Source organism: Chiloscyllium plagiosum, unplaced genomic scaffold, assembly GCF_037043375.1.
Source record: "Chiloscyllium plagiosum isolate Xiang-an unplaced genomic scaffold, Cpla_swu_hap1 HiC_scaffold_32, whole genome shotgun sequence".
NCBI classification, from domain to species: domain Eukaryota; kingdom Metazoa; phylum Chordata; class Chondrichthyes; order Orectolobiformes; family Hemiscylliidae; genus Chiloscyllium; species Chiloscyllium plagiosum.
In genome coordinates this window covers 11,815,554-11,839,413 of record NW_028270170.1, presented here as the reverse complement: position 1 = coordinate 11,839,413, position 23,860 = coordinate 11,815,554, and the positions used below count along the sequence as shown (strand labels likewise).

Genomic DNA, 23,860 nt, shown 5'->3' with positions numbered 1-23,860 from the left:
GTGTCTTTGTGCCTGAAATCTGAAAGCAGTGTCAAACTGAGATGCATGAGTGAACTGTCCCACCCATCCTGTCTGATCATTCTTTACCCTTCCCTATAGCCTCACACCATAAAACAAAATTAAAATCAGCAAGGTTCATTCAGCAGGAGTTAGGTCTGTCTCAATACTCTGGTGAGAAATGACATTTTGAGAAGGTATTGGAGATGATATAATCCCACACAGGGCTTCCATGTTACATTTGCAATGTGCAGTTTGCTCTTGTGTGCCTTCTGGTGGTTGACTGAGTGTGGTACAATTTGCCAACCTTATAAACCTTACAGCACAGAGGGAAGCCCATTCAGTCCATAAGAATGCTGCCATTTGACTGTAAGTTTCCTGTTTAATTGTCCTAAGCACGTCACAATGTTTCCATTGATCTGGGAGACCTGAGGAAGAAACAGGAGGACATAGTTTCAACTTAAAGAAAAACAGGAGGTTCATTCAGATATTAATCCTGAGTTGGTTGGATAGCACTTAACAATAAAATCAGCTGAAAATTACGCCAGTTGGTTAACTTGTCACATCATCCAATGCTTAGGCTGAGGTTTCTGCTGCAGCTCATTTTCCTACATTGGAAGGTGAAATCATGTTTGTATAACAAAGTTAAGTGCAGCACCAGCAACTTTGGATAACAGCACGTGGGTCACTGCTTTCCGCAAAAGATACAGAAAATACTGGAGAAACTCAACAGGCATCTCAACAGTATGTCTGGAGAGACAAGCAAAGCTAAGTTCATGCGACAGGTGCTGCCAGATCTGCTGAGTTTTTCAAGCATTTTGATGTTTGCTTGAGATCTCCAGCATCGGCAATATTTTATTTTTATTTTTATTTGAGTGTCCTCTGCAATGTCAGTCTCAGAACATTTTGTTTCCGTTGTCTTCCTTTTACTGTGTGGAATCATGTTGGGAAACCTTTCCAATCCCTTTGTATTACTGAATATATTTGGGGAATACTGGGGACAAAAATGTTTCAAGTGCACTGAGACTTCCTGCGCAGTGGTTACATTTAGTCCAGATCTCAGTATGGAGATTTTTTTTCTTAATTAGCACTCATTAGTCATTCAAGTTTTCTCTGGAGAAACTGGTGATCCATGCTCCTGAAGTGTCACAGTCTGGATGGTATATGTACACATTTGGTCCAGAAATCCAACTTTTAGACCCAGGAACATCGAAGTAACAGCCATTGCATCTCCACGTCACGATGGTGTTTGACTCAGAGGGGAACTTGCAAGTGTAGGTATACCCAGGCATTTTGGAAGATGCTGTCAGAGGAGCCTTGGTAAGCTGCTATCTTTTAGGTGTTGTGTGACGTATCCAGACGTGTGCAGTTGATGACTGAAGGTGTTGGCTAGGGTGCTGACCAAGTGGGCTGTTTTATTTTGAATGGTGTCAAGTCTTTTTGTGTATTATTGGAGCTACAACCATCAAGGCACATGGAGAGTATTCCATCACATTCCTGACTTGTGCCTTTTCAATGGTGGTCAGGTTCTATGGAGTCAGGAGGTGAGTTAGTCCTAACAGAATATCAAGCCTGTGACCTTGAAGTGTGGTCCCACAGTATTTGTGAGGCTGGCCCAACTCAAAATATCATGAAGTGAATCACTGTGGAAGACCAAAAATCTCAGTTATGCCAATATCAGGTAATTTCATACAATCATCAAAAAACAAGGAAAATAAAAGCTCATTCAGCCCATGCAAATCATCAAAATCACATGTTCTTCTATCCCAATGTCATACTCACACTGTCTCCCATGCTCCTTGATGCCTTTATCCTCTAGAAATCTACCTAATTCATTCATAACCATGTTCAGTGGCATCACCTCCACAGCCTTCTGTGTTAGAAAATTCTGCAGAAAATTCTGAGTGAAGAAATTTCTCCTCAGCATAGTCCAGAATAGCCCACTCTGAGACTTTGACCCCTTAATCCTGACCTCCCAATGGACGGTGCAAGCATCTACTGTGCACCCAGTCTGTCTAGCCCTTTGTAAAATTGTTACTGAGTTTTAATGAGATTTCCTTCTCATTCTTCCAAACTCCAGTGAAGACAAGCCTCGTCAAACCCATCTCTGCTCATATGACATTCCAGGAATCAGTTTGACTCTCGGACAAGTACATCTTTTCTCAGTTAAAGACGCCAAAACTGTACCTAATAGTCCATGCGTGGTCTCATGAAATTCCTGTATAGCTGCTGCCAAACTTCCTTATTTTGTATTCTCCTGTGGGCATCACTGGCTAGACCAACATTTATTAATCAATTCTAATTACCCAAAGGGCAGTTAAGTGTCAGCCACGTTGCTGTGGGTCTGGAGTCACTTGTTTGGCCTGACCAGGTACAGACGGCATTTTCCTTCCCTAAAGGGCATTCATGAACCAGATAGAATCATGGAATGCTTTGCTTCTACGATTCATGAACCATTTGGGTTCATGAACAATTGCCAGTGGCTATCATTAGACTCTGAATTTTAAATTTTTGTTAAAATTCAATTTAAATTCTACCCTCTGCCATAGCATGATTCTAACCCAGGGCCCCAGAATGTTACCTAGGTCCCTGGATTAATAGTCTACTAACAATAATACTACATTATCATCTCCCCTTAAATCCTCAGCCCATACACCGACTATGTGTGTGTGTGTGTGCGTGTACATGCATTTCAAACTGCTCTGAGCCAAGATCTTTGGGCATAAATCTACATCAATGCAATGTGCTATTTGCATCAATTCAGGAAACCCACATGAACTCACATAGGGACACAGTTTTGCATATGAACGTGAATTTTCCTGCACTTCGGATGCTGCCTGACCTGCTATGCTCTTGACTCTAATCTCCAGCATCTGCAGTCCTCACTTTCGCCTATGCATATGAATGGCAGCGAGTTTGATGGGTATATCTTGGAAATCGGACAGTTGATTGAGGAAGCCTGCATGTTCGTGTGTCAAACAACATTGAACTATTATGTTCAAACTTCCACTGAACAAAAGCAGCCCAATGGCTTTCTCATGCAGTAGTTGGATCAGAGCAATCCGAAAGTTTCAGTTCATTTATTCACTCCCACTGCAGGTACCTAGGCATCCAAACAGCCCCACACCATGATTGAGGTTCCGCGTGTATCATCATTATCTGGTACTTCAAATAAACATGTGTGACTCCACACAGTGCAAAGTAACAAGTGGCTGAGTCACAGAATGGGGCCCCACGTCTGATCAACACACACACACATCACAGTGCCATTGCATTGCGGTTTAGGAATAACAACATCACTTGCTGTCCTGATCCATGTGGGGCAATGGGTTGAGGTGGAGTGTGATTGTAAGATGTTCCCGGTAGATTTGGACTTGGAGGGAGGTGAGGCAGGGAAAATTGCTGGATCCTGATGCTCATTCCCTATCCATTAATTTCGTATACAGTTTAAAATCATAGAATCCCTACAGTGTGAAAGCAGGCCACTTGGTCCATCGAGTTCATGCTGACCCTCAGAAGAGCATCCCACTCAGACCCACCTCCTATCCTACAACCCTGCATTTCCCATGGCTAACCCACCTAGCCTGCACTTCCCTGGACACTCTGGGCAATTCAACATGACCAATCCACCTTACCTGCACATCTTCGGACGATGGGAGGAAACTCATGCAGACAGGGGGAGAATATGCAAACTCCACACAGATAGTCGCCTGAGGCTTGAATCAAACCCAGGTCCCTGGCGCTGTGAGGCTACAGCGTTAACTACTAACCCACTGTGCCGCCCAGTTTGAAAGAAATCTCAACATTTCTGAAAGGCTACATTTAATTTGAGTTTGCAAAAAGGACACCAGCTCCACATGGTTAATTAATCTACTTTCATCAGACATCTTTAGATCTTCGAAAATGAGGGCAGTCAGGTGTTCCATATGGAACAGACAGCTCTTCATCGGAGCACCAATGAGGAATCTGACACTTGTTTGTGATAATGATCCGATTGAAATGATTCCCATTAGCACCCCATCTGACACTGTCTGCTTCTACCCCCTCACAGGTACTGCAGTAATAGCAGTCACACCCAGTGGTGTGAGAATTCGGCACCAGCTGGGACAAGGCTTGTGTTAAATCATCAGAAAGTATAATAATATGAGATGAATGGGCACGTGGAAATGGGAATGGGAGGCACGAGATCCTATATACTGGTTAGAGTTTGTACACAGACACAAACACATATGTACCTGTGAGTGCAACATATTATGCCAATAGAGTACAAAGCAACATTTTCTGTGCATGCAGGAGAATTCCAGCATCATTTTTGATGCCTAGAAGCAGGAGGAGTCATGTAGCCCATTAAGTTTGTTCTGCCATTTAATTAGATCACAGTTAACCTTGCACAAATTGAGTGATCGTGCAATCTATGTTCCCTCTAATCTCTCCAGTCACTGCACAGACCTTTGAGGTCTATGTGTAGCAGTAGCTATGTGGACCCTCTGAGCAAAGGGACTTGCAATTCATTTAACTTATTTTCTATAACACCTCATCTAGTATGGCTATAAAATATGTAAAGATTGATTGATAGATTGGATCACTTTCTCTTGAAAGACAAAGCTGGGTGTAGGAGAGGTCTTGAAAATCATGAAAGGATTTGATCAAGTGGACACAGAGAGAATGTTTCCTTTTGAAGGACCATAACTAGAGGTCACCAGTGTAAGATAGTCACCAACATACCTAATGGGGAATTCAAAACAAACTACTCTATCTAGAAAGTGCTGAGAATGTGGAACTCAGCACCACAGGGAGTAGTTGAAGAAATAATAGAGTTACATTTAAGGCAAAACCATAGAAATAAATTGAGAGGGAAAGCAACAGAAGATTACAATGATAAACTTAAAAAATAGAAAACTGGGAGGAAGCTCAATTGAGCATGAACACCACCATAGATTGGTTGGTTCCAATGACCTGTTTTTGTGCCTTAGATCTTAAGTAGTCATATGCAAAATTCAGAAGCTGAAGGAATGATATGGAAGCAACATAATGTGGTTCTCATGGAGCTTTTGAAAAACTGAATCTCAGCCTGTCAGACCTACGATAACTGGATTTTTTTGAATAGCCATTCTTCTTCACCAAGAAATAGTCACATAATAGTCAGAATAGCAACTATAGATAACTCCACACAACAATCATGCCTTGAATCTGCACTCTCATAATAACATGTATTCTGTGACTATCCTCCACTTTCCGCAAACAGGTGGACAAATAATTGTGCTTTTGTTGAGAGACTTTTAGTCCTGAGTTATGAATGCCATAGTTTGTAGACGTTCTGGTTAAATAGGCTCTAATGTAAGACAAGATTTGTTGTCCTTCCTGTTATATGTTCGTAACCTAGTTCCATTGACTAACTCAGACATGTCTACCCTGACTCCCTTATTGAATATTCCAGCTGCTGCCTGGTACAAATGGCTATGCCTAATTTTGAAACAGGATACAAAGGGTGAAACAGCAGTGTTCCAGTTCATGACATTATCAAGAAGACACATTTTTAATAATATAATGAAAAATGAGCTAATTTTTTTTGAGATACAATTTCCTATTGAGGATTCTGGATAGGTCAAAGGACTATTGGAAGGATGTTGTGAAACTTGAAAGGGTTCAGAAAAGATTTGCAAGGATGTTGCCAGTGTTGGAGGAGTTGAGCTATAGGGATGGGCTGAAGAGTCTGACGCTGTTTTCCCTGGAGCGTCGGAGGCTGAGGGGTGACCTTATTGAGGTTTATAAAATCATGAGGGACATGGATAGGGTAAATAGACAAAATCTTTTCCCTGGGGTGGGAGAGTCCAGAAGTAGAGGGCATAGGTTTAAGATGACAGGGAAAACATTTAAAAGGGACCTAAGGGGCAACTTTTTCACAAAGAGGGTGATGCATCTATGGAATGAGCTGCCAGAAGAAGTGGTGGAGGCTGGTACAATTACAACATATAAAATTCATCTGGATAGGTGTATGAATAGGAAGCATTTAGAGGAATATAGGCCAAGTGCTGGCAAATGGGACTAGATTAAGTTAGGATATCTGGTCGGCATGGACAAATTGGACCAAGGGGTCAGTTTCTGTGCTGTACATCTCTATTACTCTACGACAGGATGCAAAATGCAGGACCACCACTGAGTCTGAAGATAGTTGTAAGACAAGTCAACATGTAGTGGCTCATTGTTTTAGGATAGAATATGTCTTTATCTGAACATGGTTGTACGACTCAGTCAAGTTCCTGGCTTAATGCCTTCACACATCCCACACCCACGGCTAACACATTCTAAGTCTGAAGGTTATGGATCAAGTCCTGTTCTTGAGCAAATTTACACTAGCACTCCAGTGCTCACTGCTGGAGGTGCCATACCTTAAATAAAGTTACCTTTCTGTCCTCCCTAGTTATTGGACTGGTAATCCAGACGTCTATTCTAATAGTCCAGGGAATGAGTTCCAATTCCACCATAGTTGAAGGTGAACTTGAACTCAATTAATAAATAAAACTTGGAATATATAATTAGTCATCAGTAATGGCAGCCATAGAACCATTATTGATTTTGTAAAACCACAGCTGGAGAATCATCATGGACTTGAACCATTAACTGTTTTCTCACCACAGATGCTCGAGACCTGCTGAGTTTCTCCAGCACTTTCAGTTTTCTTATCTGGTTCACTAATGTCCTTTCGGGAAGGAAATGTGTCATCTTTTGTGTCTACTTTTTGTCATTTACATAAATGATCTGGATGCGAGCTTAAGAGGTACAGTTAGTAAGTTTGCAGATGACACCAAAATTGGAGGTGTAGTGGACAGCGAAGAGGGGTACCTCAGATTACAACAGGATCTGGACCAGATGGGCCAATGGGCTGAGAAGTGGCAGATGGAGTTTAATTCAGATAAATGCGAGGTGCTACATTTTGGGAAAGCAAATCTTAGCAGGACTTATATACTTAATGGTAAGGTCCTAGGGAGTGTTGCTGAACAAATGAACCTGCACTCCAAGGTCTCTATGTCCTTGAAAGTGGAGTCGCAGGTAGATAAGATAGTGAAGAAGGTGTTTGGAATGCTCTCCTTTATTGGTCAGAGTATTGAGTACAGGAGTTGGGAGGTCATGTTGCAGCTGTTCAGGACATTGGTTAGGCCACTGTTGGAATATTGCGTACAATTCTGGTCTCCTTCCTATCGGAAAGATGTTGTGAAACTTGAAAGGGTTCAGAAAGGATTTACAAGGATGTTGCCAGGGTTGGAAGATTTGAGCTATAGGGAGAGGCTGAACAGGCTGGGGCTGTTTTCCCTGGAGCGTTGGAGGCTGAGGGGTGACCTTATAGAGGTTTACAAAATTATGAGGGGCATGGATAGGATAAATAGACAAAGTCTTTTTCCTGGGGTGGGGGAGTCCAGAACTAGCGGTCTTAGGTTTAGGGTGAGAGGGGAAAGCTATAAAAGAGACCTAAGGGGCAACTTTTTCACGTGGAGGGTGGTACGGGTATGAAATGAGCTGCCAGAGGTTGTGGTGGAGGCTGGTACAATTGCAACATTTAAGAGGCATTTGGATGGGTATATGAATAGGAAGGGTTTGGAGGGATATGGGCCGGGTGCTGGCAGGTGGGACTAGATTGGGTTGGGATATCTGGTCGGCATGGATGGGTTGGACTGAAGGGTCTGTTTCCATGCTGTACATCTCTATGACTCTATCTTTACCTGGTCTGGCCTACATGTGGTTCCAGGCCCAGAATGCAATTGAGTCTTTATTGCCCTCTGGAACAGTTTAACAGGTCCATTACACTATTTTGAAGAGAAACAAGGAAGTGTCCCCGTAATTCTGGCCAATAGATTACTTAGATTGCTTACAGTGTGGAAACAGGCCCTTCGGCCCAACAAGTCCACACCGACCTGCTGAAGTGCAACCCACCCAGACCCATTCCCCTACAACTAACACTACAGGCAATTTAGCATGGCCAATTCACCTAACCTGCACATTTTTGGACTGTGGGAGGAAACCGGAGCAATTGTACCAGCCTCCACCACCTCCTCTGGCACCTCATTCCATACCCGTACCACCCTCTGTGTGAAAAAGTTGCCCCTTAGGTCTCTTTTATATCTTTCCCCTCTCACCCTAAACCTATGCCCTCTAGTTCTGGACTCCCCAACCCCAGGGAAAAGACTTTTCTTTGCTGAATTTCTGTTGTGCATCTTGTAGATAGTACACACTGCTGTTACTGAGCGTCGGTGGTGGAGGGAATGGATTGTTGTGGATGTAGTGCCAATCAAGCGGGCTGCTCCATTTACTGTTTGTAGATGCCACTGATAAATCTGTCTGCCGCATTTCCGACAAGAGTGAATACACTTTTAAATAGTGCGTTGACAATGGCATGCCCTGGAGTTATGAACAGTGTGGAAGAAAATACAATAATTTATTTTTTAAATAGCTTTAATCTGTGATTCTTTGAATTTGCAAGTCTCTCAATGGCCTATCCAAAATGCAGGTATTTGCCTGTTACAAAATACAAGTGAATGCACACAGCAACAAATGAGATATTAACTATTCAGACTACATCGGGACATCCATATTTAGATAACCCAGGTGAGGTAACATAAGCATTCTGAAGAAGGGTCACTAGACTCAAAAAGTTAACTCTGCTTCTCACCACAGACAGGGGAAAGTGAGCTCTGCAGATGCTAGAGATTAGAGTCGAGAGTGTGGTGCTGGAAAAGCACAGCAGGTCAAGCAGCATCTGAGGCGCAGAAGAGTCGACGGCAAAAGCCCTTCATCAGGAAAAGCCCTTCCTGCTGAAGGACTTTTGCCCAAAACATCGACCCTCCTGCTCCTCGGATGCAGCCTGACCTGCTGTGTTTTTCCAGCACCACACTCTTGACTCTTCTCTCCACAGACGCTGAAGGACTTGCTGAGATTTTCCAGCAATTCCCGTTTTTGTTGGAGTAAAGGAAGCGATTGATCAACATGTGTGTTCTGTTCTTGTGATTGTTGACTCCTGACAAGACAGAGAGTGTTAACAGCCTTCAGTTTGTGTTCCAATATCATTTAGATAAAATGGAATAACTGTGTCTGAAGGTTTAAACTTGGTCAAACCACACGAGAATATAAAACAGAGGACACACAGGTCTTAACTTAAAAAAAAAGTTACTTGGATATAAGATGAACCCTAAATCTCTTTGGCTAAATTGTTCATTCAGATTGTAAAAGAATAAAGTATAGATGAAGTGAATCAACATAAAATGCACTATAAGAAACTGTCAGAATGCATGTTGCCAAATTTGCATAAACATTGGGAGGCACACATCTAATGTCTACTGTCTACTTTGCAATGATGTCCTTTCACATCCATCTCGTGACTGGATTTGAAAGACTGGCAATTAAACCCCTCAAAATATTATGATAATACCATCAGCAGGTATCAGCAAGTTGTCACACACTGCATTGAGAAAGAAGTTCACAGTAAGATCATCAGAATTGTCAAGTCTTTAGCTTAGAATAATATTAGCACAATTGTAAAAAATATCACAGTTTGTATGCAGTGCCCAACAAGTGTGTTTTGGCATTTCATTACAAATCAAAGTTGCCTTTAAAGAACACTTTCAAAGTCATCTTTTTATAACTTTTTTTAGAGACTTTTTCTCCCCTTTTCACCAACTCATTACAAAATATAAAAAAAAACAATTGTGAGCCTCATTTGCGTCATATTTCCAGTTTAAGATGGTTTGGTTAAATGTTGGTGGAAACATGTAAATATCTCCTGGAGAGATTCATCACAAACAGGAATCATGCTGATCAGTTTAAATATCGTGGAAAATGTTCCAAGTCCTGTACAGCTCCTTGTTCACTTCAGAGATTACAACTTCTGCCTAACGTTGTTACACTTTGAATAAAACTAGCCTGCTGAAAGGTGATTAGTAGAGACAGCCCCATTATTTCCACATTGGAGTCATGTTGCAATGTTCGTTTGTGGGCACCATTTACCATGATGAGTCTTCCTCCCAGAATAAACACAAATTCTTCTTAACAATCAGTATAATGATGCCAACAGTAGACAGGAGGCAGCATTCAAAGAAACTGTACAATGATGGCCTTTCTCGCTCTCTCTTTCCTATATGCAAAAAGCAGAAGACAGAACTTGAGTAGGAAGAAACTGAAAAAAAGTTTTCCTACTTTTGGAGAACACGATCTCATTCACATATCGTCCTGAGTCATCAATCAACAAAATGTGTGAAGCGGGGATGTTTGGACTGTGTTGAGCAGTTCCTGAGTCTGTAACTTCCAGCCCTCTTGAGGAAAATAAATTAAGACATTTGAGATGTTAGACCTCCTGACAGATCAACATCTGAGGAGCTGTCATCTTTCAGCATTGGAGGAGTTAGAATAAGAGGCATTTTCAAGATGATTAAAACTTTTCATTAAAGACGTTGAAAAATTCAGATACGATGAAGTTGGGAATTAACCATCTGGCAGAAAGTCTTCACCAAAGGCTAGAAAATCAGGCAAAGTCAATGATTCAGGCAGTATAAATGAGTTCAAGAGCAAGGCAATTTCTAGAGAGAAACAGAATAGGATTGTGGATACATAGTGCTGATTTATCTAAAGTCAATAGGATTACTGGGCCTAATAGACCATCCCTATTTTACAAAATTCTCATAATATATATTCAAAACGTATTTGGAGACACAGTCAACCAGTCCCTACATTGCTAGCTTCTGACTGAGTTCCACATATCCTGAAGAATTCCAGCAATTATTATTACTTAAATTGGAATGTAGATGAATGTAGGTGAATGCAACTCAGAATTATCTACCATATGTCCATCATGTCCATTACGAAAATGTGAAAACATGGCACTAACTGCATTGCCAATAAAACTTTTCTTTTTATGAAATATTTTTATGATAATGAACTTAGCTTCCAGTTCTTCTCCACTCCTGTAAAACAAACCTTCCCTCCACATAATATGTTCATATTCGTGCAGGGCTCAATAATGTGACGATATCACAATATGCCAAGTGGCAAGCCCCAGGAACTGTTTCAGTTAGTAAGCAGATTGAACCTGTGTCCTTGTTAAGCACCACACTTATCCAACTGAGCTAATCGGCCTTACAAGTCAATCTTTATAAAATCCAAAATCTGCAAAAATAATGGATTCTGTCCCTGTGAAATGAACTTTAACCTGCGCAAAGTAAAAACATCCATGCACATTGTTTTTGGATTTGGGGAAACACAATCTTAAAATAAGATTTTGTTTGTGAGGTTATGTTTGATGAATGTGAGCCTAAATGTGCTCGTTTAAAGCGTTTCTTTCACAAAAAGAAATCTGGAACAACCTTCATCCAGAAAGGCAATAAGTTATCGAAATTAAGAATAATGTCAATAGATTTTGACTTGCCATGGAAATTGCCAATAAATGGAGTTGAAGTGCAGATCAATCATGATATAATTAAATGGCAGAACAGGCTTGAGGGGTGAATGGCCTACTCATGTTTGTGTGTAATCATTTCAAAAAATTCTTAATCTTTTAGGGTTTGGAGGAAAGATAAGGCTACTGATTGAGCAGAAGACTTTTCATTGGCAACTTATTCAATAGTAGTCAGTGCCAAACTACATGAACGAACCTCTTTGCATCCAACGATATGGAACACATCTATGAAACTATGACTGAAAGTCTCTGAAAATTGTTTCTTCACTCCCCATCTCAATGAAAAGGTGAAAACCTAGCCTCATTACTCAAGGCAAAACCTTATACTTGTACAAAGTTGGCACTCATTTGGCATGTTGGATATTTTATTCAATTTGATATTCATTTTCTTTAATCATAACTGAAGTTGTTTTAACAGCAGGGACGGAGATCACCCTAAAAAATAGTAAGTGGACAGTCGCATGAAGCACAATTCAAATCAAAAGTTTCAACAGTAAGGAAGAATTCATTCCACAGTTTTAGACTGCAGAATGTAAAACAATGCTCTGGCAGTTAAACATTAAATCAGCTCTCCAGGCACGTCAGTTCCAAGCTCCCACTTAATAATAATTTCAGGATAAATAAGACTTATTATGAAAAGTACAGAGGAAAGTTATTAAAGTTCGGCTATGCTGGTCCTTTCAATTTACGTCCACTGAACTTGAATCTTTTGGTATCGGAAGACCAAGCAAATAGATTATTTAGAGTTAATATGACTAATTTGACACAAAAGAATGAAACTTCGATTTCTGCATTGGAGTGTACCTTTGCAAACAAGAATCTCTGGAACCCAAAATACTCCAATTGTATGGATTGGGATTAAATATTTTACCAATGATAAGTTTCAAAGAAAGGTATGCATTTATATAAAGCTTTCCACAACCACCAGATGTCTCAAAGTACTTTACAGCCAATTAAATACTTTTGAATTGCTGCAATACAGGAAGGAGTGCAGCCAATTCACACACAGCAAGCTCTCACAAACATCTATAAGTAAATGACCAGAAAATCTGTTTTTTTTATGTGAAGTGAATTGAGGGATAATTATTGACAGAGGCAACTTATCTGTCCTTCAAAGCAGTGTCATGGGACCTTCTGCATCCACCAGACTTAACATCTTCAGCTTAACATCTCATTGAAAGATGACACCAATAGCACCACGTCAGCCTTAATTTTTATGCTCAAGCCCTGAAGCAGGATTTGAACCAGAACATTCTGATGCATAGGCAAGAAACATAGAAAATAGGAGCAGGCCACTTACCCCTTGGAGCCTGATCCACCATTAAGTGTGATTATGGTTGATCATTCAACTCAAAACCCTGTTCCTGCTTTCTTCTCATACCCTATGATCCCTTTAGTCCTAAGGACATATCTAACTCCTTCTTGAAAACACAATTCTTCCATCAGAGTACTACAAAACATCTGTAGCAAAAATCATTCTGGAACCCTACCACAAGCCAAATAGTGACGGAAGAGTAAATTGACAAAAAAAATTTCCAACTGATGTTCAGAATTGTATCACACAAACAGTTGGCTTTCCTGTGTCAAATTTCCAGGATATCGATATAATTTTTGAATCCCAAACTTCAGCCCAGGACCAACTGATCAGTCCCAACAGCTAGGACAAAGTGAGGACTGGAGATGCTGGCGATCAGAGTCAAATAGTGTGGCATTGGAAAAGCACAGCTGGTCAGGCAGCACCTGAGGAGCAAGAGAGTCAACATTTCGAGCATAAGCTCTTCATCATTCCTGGTGAAGAACTTATGTTCAAAACATCGACTCTCCTGCTCCTCGGATGTTGCCTGAACAACTGTCCTTTTCAGGCGCCACACTTTTTGAGTCCCAACAGCTACCATACCTGAGCTCAGTTAACATAACACAGACAAAGGAATAAACCTGGGAAATTCCTGGTCTGTAAACTTTACAGGACTGCACTATATTGTGCATTTTGGAACTGAATATCAGTTTGAATTAGAATAGGTATCTTGTAGTGAAATAACTCCACACAGACCTGTATCCCATCGTGAAGTCACCCTTTATTTACACGGGAGAGTCCTTGACACTGATCCAGCTCACTCAGAGCCAGCTCTCAGAGTGAACAGAACCTCTGACATTCCTGTTTATATCTGTCAGCCAGGACTCCAGATTAACAGCGCCAATCAGGGAACTCATATTCTATGAGGTTCACTTGTTACAATCACCACATGTAGTTCATCACTTTGGCCAAAGCTAGAATGCTATTTCACTTGAACCAAAGATAAACCTGTCAGAATAACAGCTACTAGGCCATAAACACCTGTGCCACGTGTAGCAAATGCACCTCCTCTCTAGTCTCTCCTCTCACATGAAAGGCTCTCATCAGTCCTACTTATGTATCAAGTCTCTTCTCTCATTACATGACGTCAATCCACTTGGCAGCAGAAGTTAAGAAGCAAGCAGCGGAAATAAGAGATACAAAATGGACAGTAACAAAATTTCTGGCAGAGTGCAAGATGCAAAGTGAATGGTAAAATTCCCCAGGGGGCACGGAAGACAGAAACCCTAACAGCAACATTTGGCGGTGAAGCGGAAGATGAGAATTGGTAAAGCAGCCAACTGTTCAAATTTAAAGCCTCTCACAGTCTTGCATACATTATAGGGAACAACAGTTGGCTGGGAGCTGACTGGAATGCAATCTCAGGAACCTTGCTACCACATAAACCAGCCCTCATCTTTATGATCACATTAGAATCGCTTGAAATGACTTCAAGTCTTGCAACTTGCTACCAGCCAATTCTTCTTTCATACAAAAGGCATTTCCCTGGGTGTCAGACTCACTTTCTCTCACTGTGTTACTGAAAAAAAGAGCAACATGAATAGGACTTTACGAGTTCCCTCTAATTTTCTTTCCTTTCTGTATCTATTCATGCTTCTTAGGTTGCCGAAAATTAAAACAGCTTGAGCCACACACATTGACATCAACACCACTTTATGTCCATCCAGCCAAGAGGGTGACATTCCAATCTAGAATGCCAGTAACATCTAGCTTTATTAACAGCATTCTGCCTTCCTGAAATGAGGGGCTGACCTTTCATCAAGATCCTAAATTTTTAGTCAAGTCTGAGTTTTAAGGCTACCCAGTAGACGGGGAATCAGAAGGGCTATTGGCCAAGGTGAGTTAGACCACAAATCAGCCATGATCTCATTGAATGGCAGAACAGGCTCAAGGGGTCAAACGGTCTACTCCTGTTCCTATGCATGTAATTATGTTATTATGCAATAAATACTTAACGTCAAATTTTGGAAGTAAAAGTAAAGTCGCCATAGTTCCAGAGAACCATAGAGCTCATCTCTCATTAGAGAGAGAGAGAGAGAGATGAATGGTGGTGGTTTAACCTGAGGGTCATCATGCTTCATGGTAACCTCAGTTGATTGAGGAGATGAATCCACCCCTAAGAGCCACCAGCTGGTGATTTCATTCTCAGGCGAGGTTATCCAAAGGAGTACGTTGGCGAATCTAGTGCGGAAGTCAAAATTCTCAACCTGTTGTGTTTTGCATCTTCTCATCAGGAATACCATCGTCTGTGCACCGTGCAGTGCCAATCTGAGGTGATATATACATGCTCATATGCACTAGAAGCAATAAATAATTTGCATTTATATAGAGCCCTTCACTGCCTCAGGCACCATCTAAGCAGGGATGCACAGACAGAGGTTAATTTTATTTAAAGTTTACTGGTTCTGCTCTTATATTTTATATTTCTATTGTAAATGCCATATTTATATTGGAAACTGTCTTCAAAGACCTGCCAAGCCGTAATTAAATTTTCTTTCGGTCACTGCTAGTTCAGTGTTTCCACTGCGGGGATACATTAGCACAGTGTAACAAGATTATCCAGGCAGTTTTCAACATACATACAAACATAGCAATTTATTATGGATAAAGTTGAAGTTGTAAGATTTTCATATTATGTATACATTTGAACATGACATGCAGATATGAAATTCCATTAAATTAATCTCTCATTCTGTTGTCAGTCATTGGAATCTTTAGATTATCAAAAGCTCAGTGTGCTGCTCGACCTACTGGCATTTAAACCTTTCACTGGTATGTGTGCATGCATGTGAACGTAATCTACAAGAAAAGTGAAATTTCCACCAAGCTTGGTGAGGTTAAGGAAAATCACATCACTATTTCCCTCATGGCTCAGTTGGTACGACTCTCACATTACAGGTTTCTAGTTCCTACTCCTGAAACATGAAACAGAAGTCTAAGCCGACAGTCTAGCCCAGCACTAAGGGAGTACTGCAGTGCCACAGGTGCTGCCTTTGGGTGAGACATAAAACCAAAACCCATTAGTTCTCAGATAAATATAGATGTAAAATGTCTTGTGGGATTATATTAAAGATGAACAAGAGAGTTATCCTAAGTATTCTGGTCAATATTGACACATCAATCAATATTAAAAAAGCAATTTGGCTCTGATGAAGAGTCACCTAAACGTGAAACGTTAGATTGCTCTCTCTCCATGGATGCTGCCTGACCCACTGTGATCTACAGCATTTGTTGTTTTCAATCAAAAAAGCAATTATCTGTTTATTATTGCACTGCTGTTTGTGGAAGCTTGCTGTATGCAAATTGGCTGTTGTATTTCTTACCTTACAACAATGACTCCAGTTCAAAAGTACCTCATTGGCTTTGGAGAGTCCTGTAGGCATGAAAGGTGCTATATAAATGCAAGTATTTCTTTTATTCTGTTACAGATAGAGATTGAATTTACGCTGGCCTGTAACAGCTTCGGTGTATGGCGTCAGATGTCAAGAAATGTGAATAAGAGACATGCATGTGACAATGTTACATAACTTTGAACCATGTGTATAGTCAATATTAATAAGTTCAATTTGTTTTATTTCCTACTGTGGTTCACCAAGGTGTTCAATACCATAAATAGAATTTCCAACCTGGAATCAATGGGGAGGACAATAAAGAAGGACAATTTGTGATGTTGATGCACTTGTCCTTCAGGTTATGGACTGCATTTTCCCAATGTCAATCTATGAGATGTTCTGCAACTCCCCATTCCTCAACTATAAATCATATTTTTGTTAAACCTCAATAACTAGAAGCCAACTGTGTAAGTATCACAGGAAACCTATCCCAATAATGAACTACACCAGTTCAATCTTCGCCGTTAAGCGATAGGCTTCCTAACTTAACATCGAGACCTAACCTTTCGGTTGCCCCTTTTCATTTTGCAATGGGACAACTTCATTCTCCAGCTACTGGTTCCAGCATATCCTGCTTCACATTGAACAAGCTTCAAGTATTCTGCTTTTGGAAGTAAACTGATTTCACTGGAAGACATATCATTTGTCATGTTTGATGGCAACTGATCAAAAATGTTTATCTTTATTCTTCAAATGTGGAGCAGCCTTCAAAGTAGCATTTCTATCTCTTTCTTAGGTTCATTCAAGACACATAGTCATCTCCCTCCAACCCCAACAGAAAGTAAAATTAGATTAGCAAGTGGAACATTTGCTTCCTTTTTGGTTCTGCAATATTTGCTCTCTTGTATCAGTTTTTCAAGACCATCTTTTGCTTCTTCATTTTCTTCAATCCTTCCACGACTCAGTGAGGAGCAGTGCTATCAGATCTTGCTGTTTTCCAAGTGAGTATCAATGTGTTTTATGAGGGCATCATCTGGGTAGTTGAGGGGAAAGGCTAAATGGCACAGTGGGCAGCTCCTGATGTCCGAGTCTCCCGTTTCCATCCAAAGCTGAGCATGGAGTAAGGAACAAAAAAGTCAATCATAAAATGTTCACTGTGTGAAATGTTTATTGACAGATCTACTGCCTTGATATCAATTATGTTATGGACCAAGCCAAACCACTCAAAAAATTCTTAAGCAGGCAACCCCAGACCATAACTTTGCAATTTGCTTTGGTAACTGTACAGTAAAAATTACCCAGAGTAAGATAGTTAGGTTGACAACTAGATTTTAAAACAGAGAAAGATTTATCACAAAGTTACACAATGAAACACAAAGACTAGAATAAAGAACCCCTACAGAACTCAGCCTATCCAACTAGACTTAATTATGCTGTTCCAAATATACACAACAGTCCCAATAAACAAAGACCCTTTAAAAACCAGTATAAATGGAACACACGCTTGAAGTTGAAGGGCAGAAAAGAGAGAGAGTTTTCACACAGCTCCCTGTTGAACTTTCCAGTTCAAGATTGAACTAAAACTGCTAGCTCAGGTCAGTTAGAGAGCTGGCCACTCTCCTTTCATCATACAGGTCACTTCTAAAGCATGACCACTTTGGCCTGAAGTCTCATCTGTTTACATATAAACAAAAGGCCTCTCAAAATCCTTTTCATTTCTGCGCCAAACCAGACTGATCGGAGCCCAGCCCAGTTTATTGCCCCTCTGAAAAAAATCAAGGACAGAGTCTCCTTGAGCCAAGGAATAGCTTTCAGAAAAAAAGAGACTTGCTTTGTGACAATTATAACAATTATTCATGATTAAATATTTGCACTGAATAACACTCATTGTTCCAGTGCTCCAGATGGTATGACTTCCAACATTTCAAAGACAGTGATCATTTCCAGATCAGGGTTTGGGGTGATGGCATCATGGGTGACTCTATGGAGAGGAAGTAGTGCAGTGATAATGCCACCACACTGGCAATTCATCATCACAGTCTAATGTTGTAGTGACATAGTTTCAAATACCACCACAGCAGATCCACTTTTTAAAAATCTGGAATTTAAAAAAGTTGGCAACTATGTAACAACTGCCTATTATTGTAAACACTCACCTGGTTCACTCATGCCCTTTAGGGATGGAACTCAGCTATACTTCTGTGACCCACAGCAATGTGACTGACTCTTAACTGATTTCTGGTGAATTAGGTAGGAAATGCTGACACATCACATGAGCAAATCAAACAAAAACACATGGTGTACAACCAGGCTATAGGGTAAGGGGAGAAATCAACAGTTTGAATCCTGGTATGTACAATTCTTATTAATCTAAGATAGATTTTTAACATTGCCCTTGGCACCTTAAGCAGGCTACTCCTTCTGATCCTGTGATCCTATCGGAACTATGTATCAGTTACATCCATGGAAAAGTAGGTTACCTATCCTTAGCATCTAACCTTATGCTGATGAAAGATTTAAGTGGGATGCAATTGGGATTCATTACATCTTACCTCAACATAGATCTCCATAATTAGAAAAATAAAATATGAGACGAAACAAGATGGCAAAGAAGGCAAACATAGGTAACAATTTAGTTCTACAATGAAATAATCAAAGACCCAATTTGAACATCTATGCACTCAATTTTTGCCACTTCAAACCACGGCAATTTCTAAACATTGATAAAACTTCTCCCACCTTTCCCTAACAATATTCCTTTCCCTCGATATCAGAATAGCACCCATTATTGCAAAAGTCTGACAATCCAATTTCCCTGTCCACTTGTACTCATGGGTCTCTGTGAGTGTAGTTGTCAATTCCTATCTGTAAGAGGAGCAGCCCTCAAATCATAGGTCACACAGCCCATTCGCTTTGTTCCATGACCCTAAGGCACTTTGTATAGTATGCTCTGCCTGTACTAGATGCAAAACAAAACTTTTCACTGTACCTAGGTACGTGTCAAGAATAATTAAATCAAATTTTTCCAATTTTCAAATCCACAAAAATGCAAACTAGAAGCAGAAATGGGCTATTCAATACCTCAAGCCTGCTCCACCATTCAATAAGATCATGTTGAGCCAATTGTCACCTCAACTTCACATTCCTGCCTACTCCCAATAACCTTTGACTCCCATGTTAGTCATGAATCTATCTACCGCTGCCTTAAAAATATTTAATTACTTCATCTCCACTGCTCTCTCGGAATAAGAGTTCCAAGAATCATGATCCTCTGAGAAAAATAATTCTCCTTAACTCCTTCTTAAATGGAAGGCCCCTTATTTTTAAATTGCAGCCCCTACTTTAGTGTCCTCCACAACTTCCTTGTAGTATCTACTTGGTCAAGCCCCATTGGGATCTTATATGATTCAATAAAATCGCTTTATTTTTCTATACTCCAATGGAGCAAAGTCCAGCCTGTTTAACCTCTCCTTGGAAGATAAGAGCCCCTGCTTGGTGCTATGTAACCTTTTCTGAGCTGGTTATAACTAAAACCATACCCTGTGCTCCAAATGTGGAGTACTCTGTACAACTGTAGCAAAATGTCATTATTTTTATATTTAATTTCACTTGCAAAAATCAATAAAACTCTATTTGTCTCTCTCATTATTTGTATCTGCATGCTAGGTTTATGTAATTGATGCACCAGGACACCCAGACATCTCCATACCCCAAAGTTCTCTCTCCATTGGAACGGTATATTATTTATCAATTCTTCCTTCCAAAGTTAACAAGTTCACAATTTCCCACAGCATATTCTATCTGTTAATGTTTGCTGACTCCCTTACTCCTGTCTACATTCCTTTGCATCCTCATTATGTCCGCTTCATAGTTTATTTTCTTACAGATCTTTCTGTCATCAGCAAATTTAGCAGCCATACACTGGGGCCCTTTATTGAACTGAGGAATATATATTGTAAATAGTTGAGGCTCCAGCCCTGATTCCTTTGGCACTCCACAAGTTACAACTTGCCAACAGAAAATGACCCATTACTGCCTCCTATCTGTTAGATAAAACACCTTTCAAAAAAACCAGCTCAGTCTGACGCTGCTTAAATAAATCCTTTGCATAAAGTTATTGCTTCTGCTTCAAATATTCCTTCTGATAAAATATTGCAGAATCAAGTTTACTGTTTGAAGACTTTCTTTCACGTTTTATTAAAATACATCTGCAAATTAAAATAATGAGACATTTTCAGAAGTATTTTTTATTCATAAAAATGTACTATATTTATTTAGGAACGGTAACTTGGTATTAGGTGCAGTTTGATTAATACTGCTGAAAATTAATCATTAAAATAGAACTTCTTTTCTAATCCAAGTGTCAATCTCCCACTGTGAATAATCAAATTTTAAATGAATGGAAATGGCTTTTTAGAACATATAGAGAATTTTCAAGTTAGTTTGAAACACTGTGGTCAGCTTCTAAGTGAGCCTTTTAAAAACTCAAAAAGCTTTCTAAAGTATAGTTATTGATGTCCTGGCACTCAAAGAAGCAACCTACTTTTCTTTTTCTAGTGCTCTCACACAAAACTGAATAGTTTGTTTCCCCATCACCAAATCACCAAATATTAACCACTGCCAGTAAATCACTTGCGGTTTTCCAATTGACTAACTTACAAAGCCCATTAAGGTGAGGGAGAGTCAGAGGGGGCTAAATCAAAATGATGATGGAACTACTTTTTTAGGATGCTTACTCTTTGTCCTCAAAAATAACCCTGACCTTCCAGTTACTTGCCATTCCCCACAACACCGTGTTCTTACACCAACATTTCTGTCGCAGGTGTGCTGCAGAGTTCCAGGGAGCCTCAGCGCAAGCTCAAAGAACAACATCTCATTTTCTGCTTGGGGACTTTTTAGCCTCTAGGACTCATCATCAAGTTCGATAACTGTACAGCCTGAATCCACCTGTCCATGTTTCTCACCCACTCCCATCCCCACCCCTGTTATAATGTGGGTTGCTTTTAGCACGGTCACCCATTCCCATGAACTCCTAGGCTCATTATCACATGTTGCATTCATCACAGCTAACCCACTTTCTCACTCTTAGCTCCTATTCTATCTTATTCTGCTTTTCTTCTGTCCTGGTCTGGTGTCCATTATCTCTTTGTTTAGCCACCCCTTTCATTTAGCCACAGGCGACTGACTGTGTGGAGTTTGCACATTCTCCCCGTGTCTGCGTGGGTTTCCTCCGGGTGCTCCGGTTTCCTCCCACAGTCCAAAGATGTGCAGGTCAGGTGAATTGGCCACGCTAAATTCCCCGTAGTGTTAGGTAAAGGGGTAAACGTAGGGGAATGGGTGGGTTACGCTTCGGCGGGGCGGTGTGGACTTGTTGGGCCGAAGGGCCTGTTTCCACACTGTAAGTAATCTAATCTAATTTCTCTCTCTCTCTCTGTCTCTGGCTCTGTCTCCACCTATCCACTCACCTCTCCTCATCCCCCCTCTCACTGCACTAGCTTCAGTATAGATACCATTTTTTCCCAGCTGCTAACAGGTCAGATGAAGAGTCACTGGACTCGAAATGTTAATTCTGTTTCTTTTCCCACAGATGCTGCCAAACCTGCTGAATTTCTTCAGCAATTTCTGTTTTTGTTTCAGATCTCCAGCATCCATAATGTTTTGTTCTATTCTACTTTTTTTATATGAGCATAGCAATGCAAATTCACTGTTGTGAATAATTCACCCTCAACAATGTGGGTTTTGTGGCTGGATCAGTCTGTTTGTTATTTTCTTCCTAGAAATCAGAGCAAGGATTTGTGGAAAGCTGATTTGTGCTGAAGGCAACTTGAACTAAAAATCCTACAATCTACCTCATGGCTTGTACTTATTTTGGGTGGATGATACACAGAAAATCAGCACAGCTAAGAAGAAATGGTGCCTTTCCATTTCCTAACTCTCCTGTTGGTTAGCCCAGTGGATAATCACTGCTCTTTATTCCCTTGTTATCAAATTTACAAGTGAAAGGAGCCAGTTTTTCACTATTTACTCTCCTTCCCAAATTTTGCAAGTTTTATTAGATGCTTTATTAATCCTTTCTGCTTCCATCAATAATAAAAAAAGAAACATCTTTTAAACACCTGCACAATCTTAATCTGAACTGAAACACAGACTAATGTTGCTCGATAATGGAAATCCAGCAAAAAATTGCACAAGATTCCATTGGTGTCAATCGGGATCTTCCTGGTGCCTCAAACACATGATTCAAGTAAGAGATGCCATTGGTTTGTTTGTTGGATAGTGTTAAACTCCAATGTTTGTTTGTTTTCTTGATATGCTACTGTACAGAACTGAAGTGCATTTGTGATAATGTATATATGAAGATATTTTGTACGAATAAAATATATTTTTGAAACAGAAAAGAGTCAATTGGGGTCAGTAAAACTGCAGACCTACATTGATAGAAGGCCATGACTGCGCATGTTCTGATCTGGAATACTCGGTCGAACTCCTATTCATGGTAGTGTCTGGGATTGGGAGCGCTGTACAGGAGGAAGTGCTCCTTATTCCCCTGTCCAAAGTGCCAGGAGGACTATGGTTCATCCAATCCTCATCTTCAGACTCGATCTGCCTTTCGAATGGGCCAATGTCTGGACTGTCAGGCACCTTCAGGTAATCATTAGCAAGGTACTGCCTGTGCGTTGGTGAGGTTTGGTCATCTGCTGGCAGTCGAGATGGCATTGTGTGGCTCTCCACCTTCACACCACTGACTTCAGAGTAACTGCGGCGCCCTTGAAAGTTGGTCCGGAGACGGTGGCCCATGCTCCTGGGGTAGCTGGAGTATGCAACTTGCCTCACGTGGCCAGAGGGTTGGAGATGGGCTGAGAAATAAAGCAAGACAACAGATTTTAAGATGCAATGTCCCCTAGAGAGAACTTGCTTTTGTAAAGCATCTTTGCACAATCTCAGAATGACCCAAAGCCCTCCCATGATGTAGTTTTGTACCGTTGCAAGGGAAGACAAGTGTGGCAAACCTTAAGATGTACAGCAAGATTCAATAACCAGCAAAGAGAATCAACAAACCATTGATTTTCAGGATTTATATTGTCATAGGATGCAAGCATCATCAGCAAGGATGATCTGTTGCCCAACCCTTTGAACTAAATCACTTATTCCGTTGGACAAGAGAGTTTAAGAGTCAACCACATTACTGTGGATACAGAGCCACGTGTAGGCCAGGCCAGATTTTCCTCCCTAAGAGACATTCATGATCCAAATATATTTTTGGGTAACAATCAATGATCATTTCATGGTCACCATTATTGAAATCAGCTTTCAATTCTCAGAATTACAAGTTGAATTGAAATTCCAATGGATGCCAAGGTGGGATGTGTACCACTATTCCTCACAGAACTAACCTGGGGTTCTGCAATTACAAGACTGGTGCTTCATCACCAGGTTCCCAATATCTCTCCAAGTCTCTGGAATGGGTCCATGACCCATCAGAAGTGCTGGGTCTCCCACTGAACCAAAGCAAGTATGTTTAAACTCAGACTTGAACCATGTGACAAAGGGGAACTTTTAACCGCTGGCGGAAATTGGGTGGAGGAGTCAGTTAAAATAAAACATGGGCCTTTCTCCCCATTTTGTCTCCCACATTGCTGCAGCTGATTACAATTTTAAATTGAAGGCAGCAAGGATGCCCATCAGAAACAGCAAGGGGGTCCTTTGGTTAATAGGCATTTCAGGCTTTGATGCTAT

At 40.6% G+C, this 23,860-nt stretch overlaps 1 protein-coding gene across 3 annotated transcripts in view; it reads right to left on the bottom strand.

The window, feature by feature from the left end:
• Positions 1 to 8,437: 8,437 nt before the first annotated feature.
• Positions 8,438 to 23,860, bottom strand: part of tbkbp1 (TBK1 binding protein 1) — a 145,144-nt gene continuing 129,721 nt past the window's right edge. For all 3 annotated transcript variants that reach the window (XM_043674871.2, XM_043674869.2, XM_043674872.2), the window contains 2 exons: positions 22,556 to 22,980; positions 8,438 to 17,232 (listed from right to left, as the gene is read on the bottom strand). In XM_043674871.2, the coding sequence (XP_043530806.1) occupies positions 17,104 to 17,232; positions 22,556 to 22,980 (554 nt within the window). In that variant the 3' untranslated portion in view covers positions 8,438 to 17,103. The remainder of the gene's footprint in view (positions 17,233 to 22,555; positions 22,981 to 23,860) is intronic.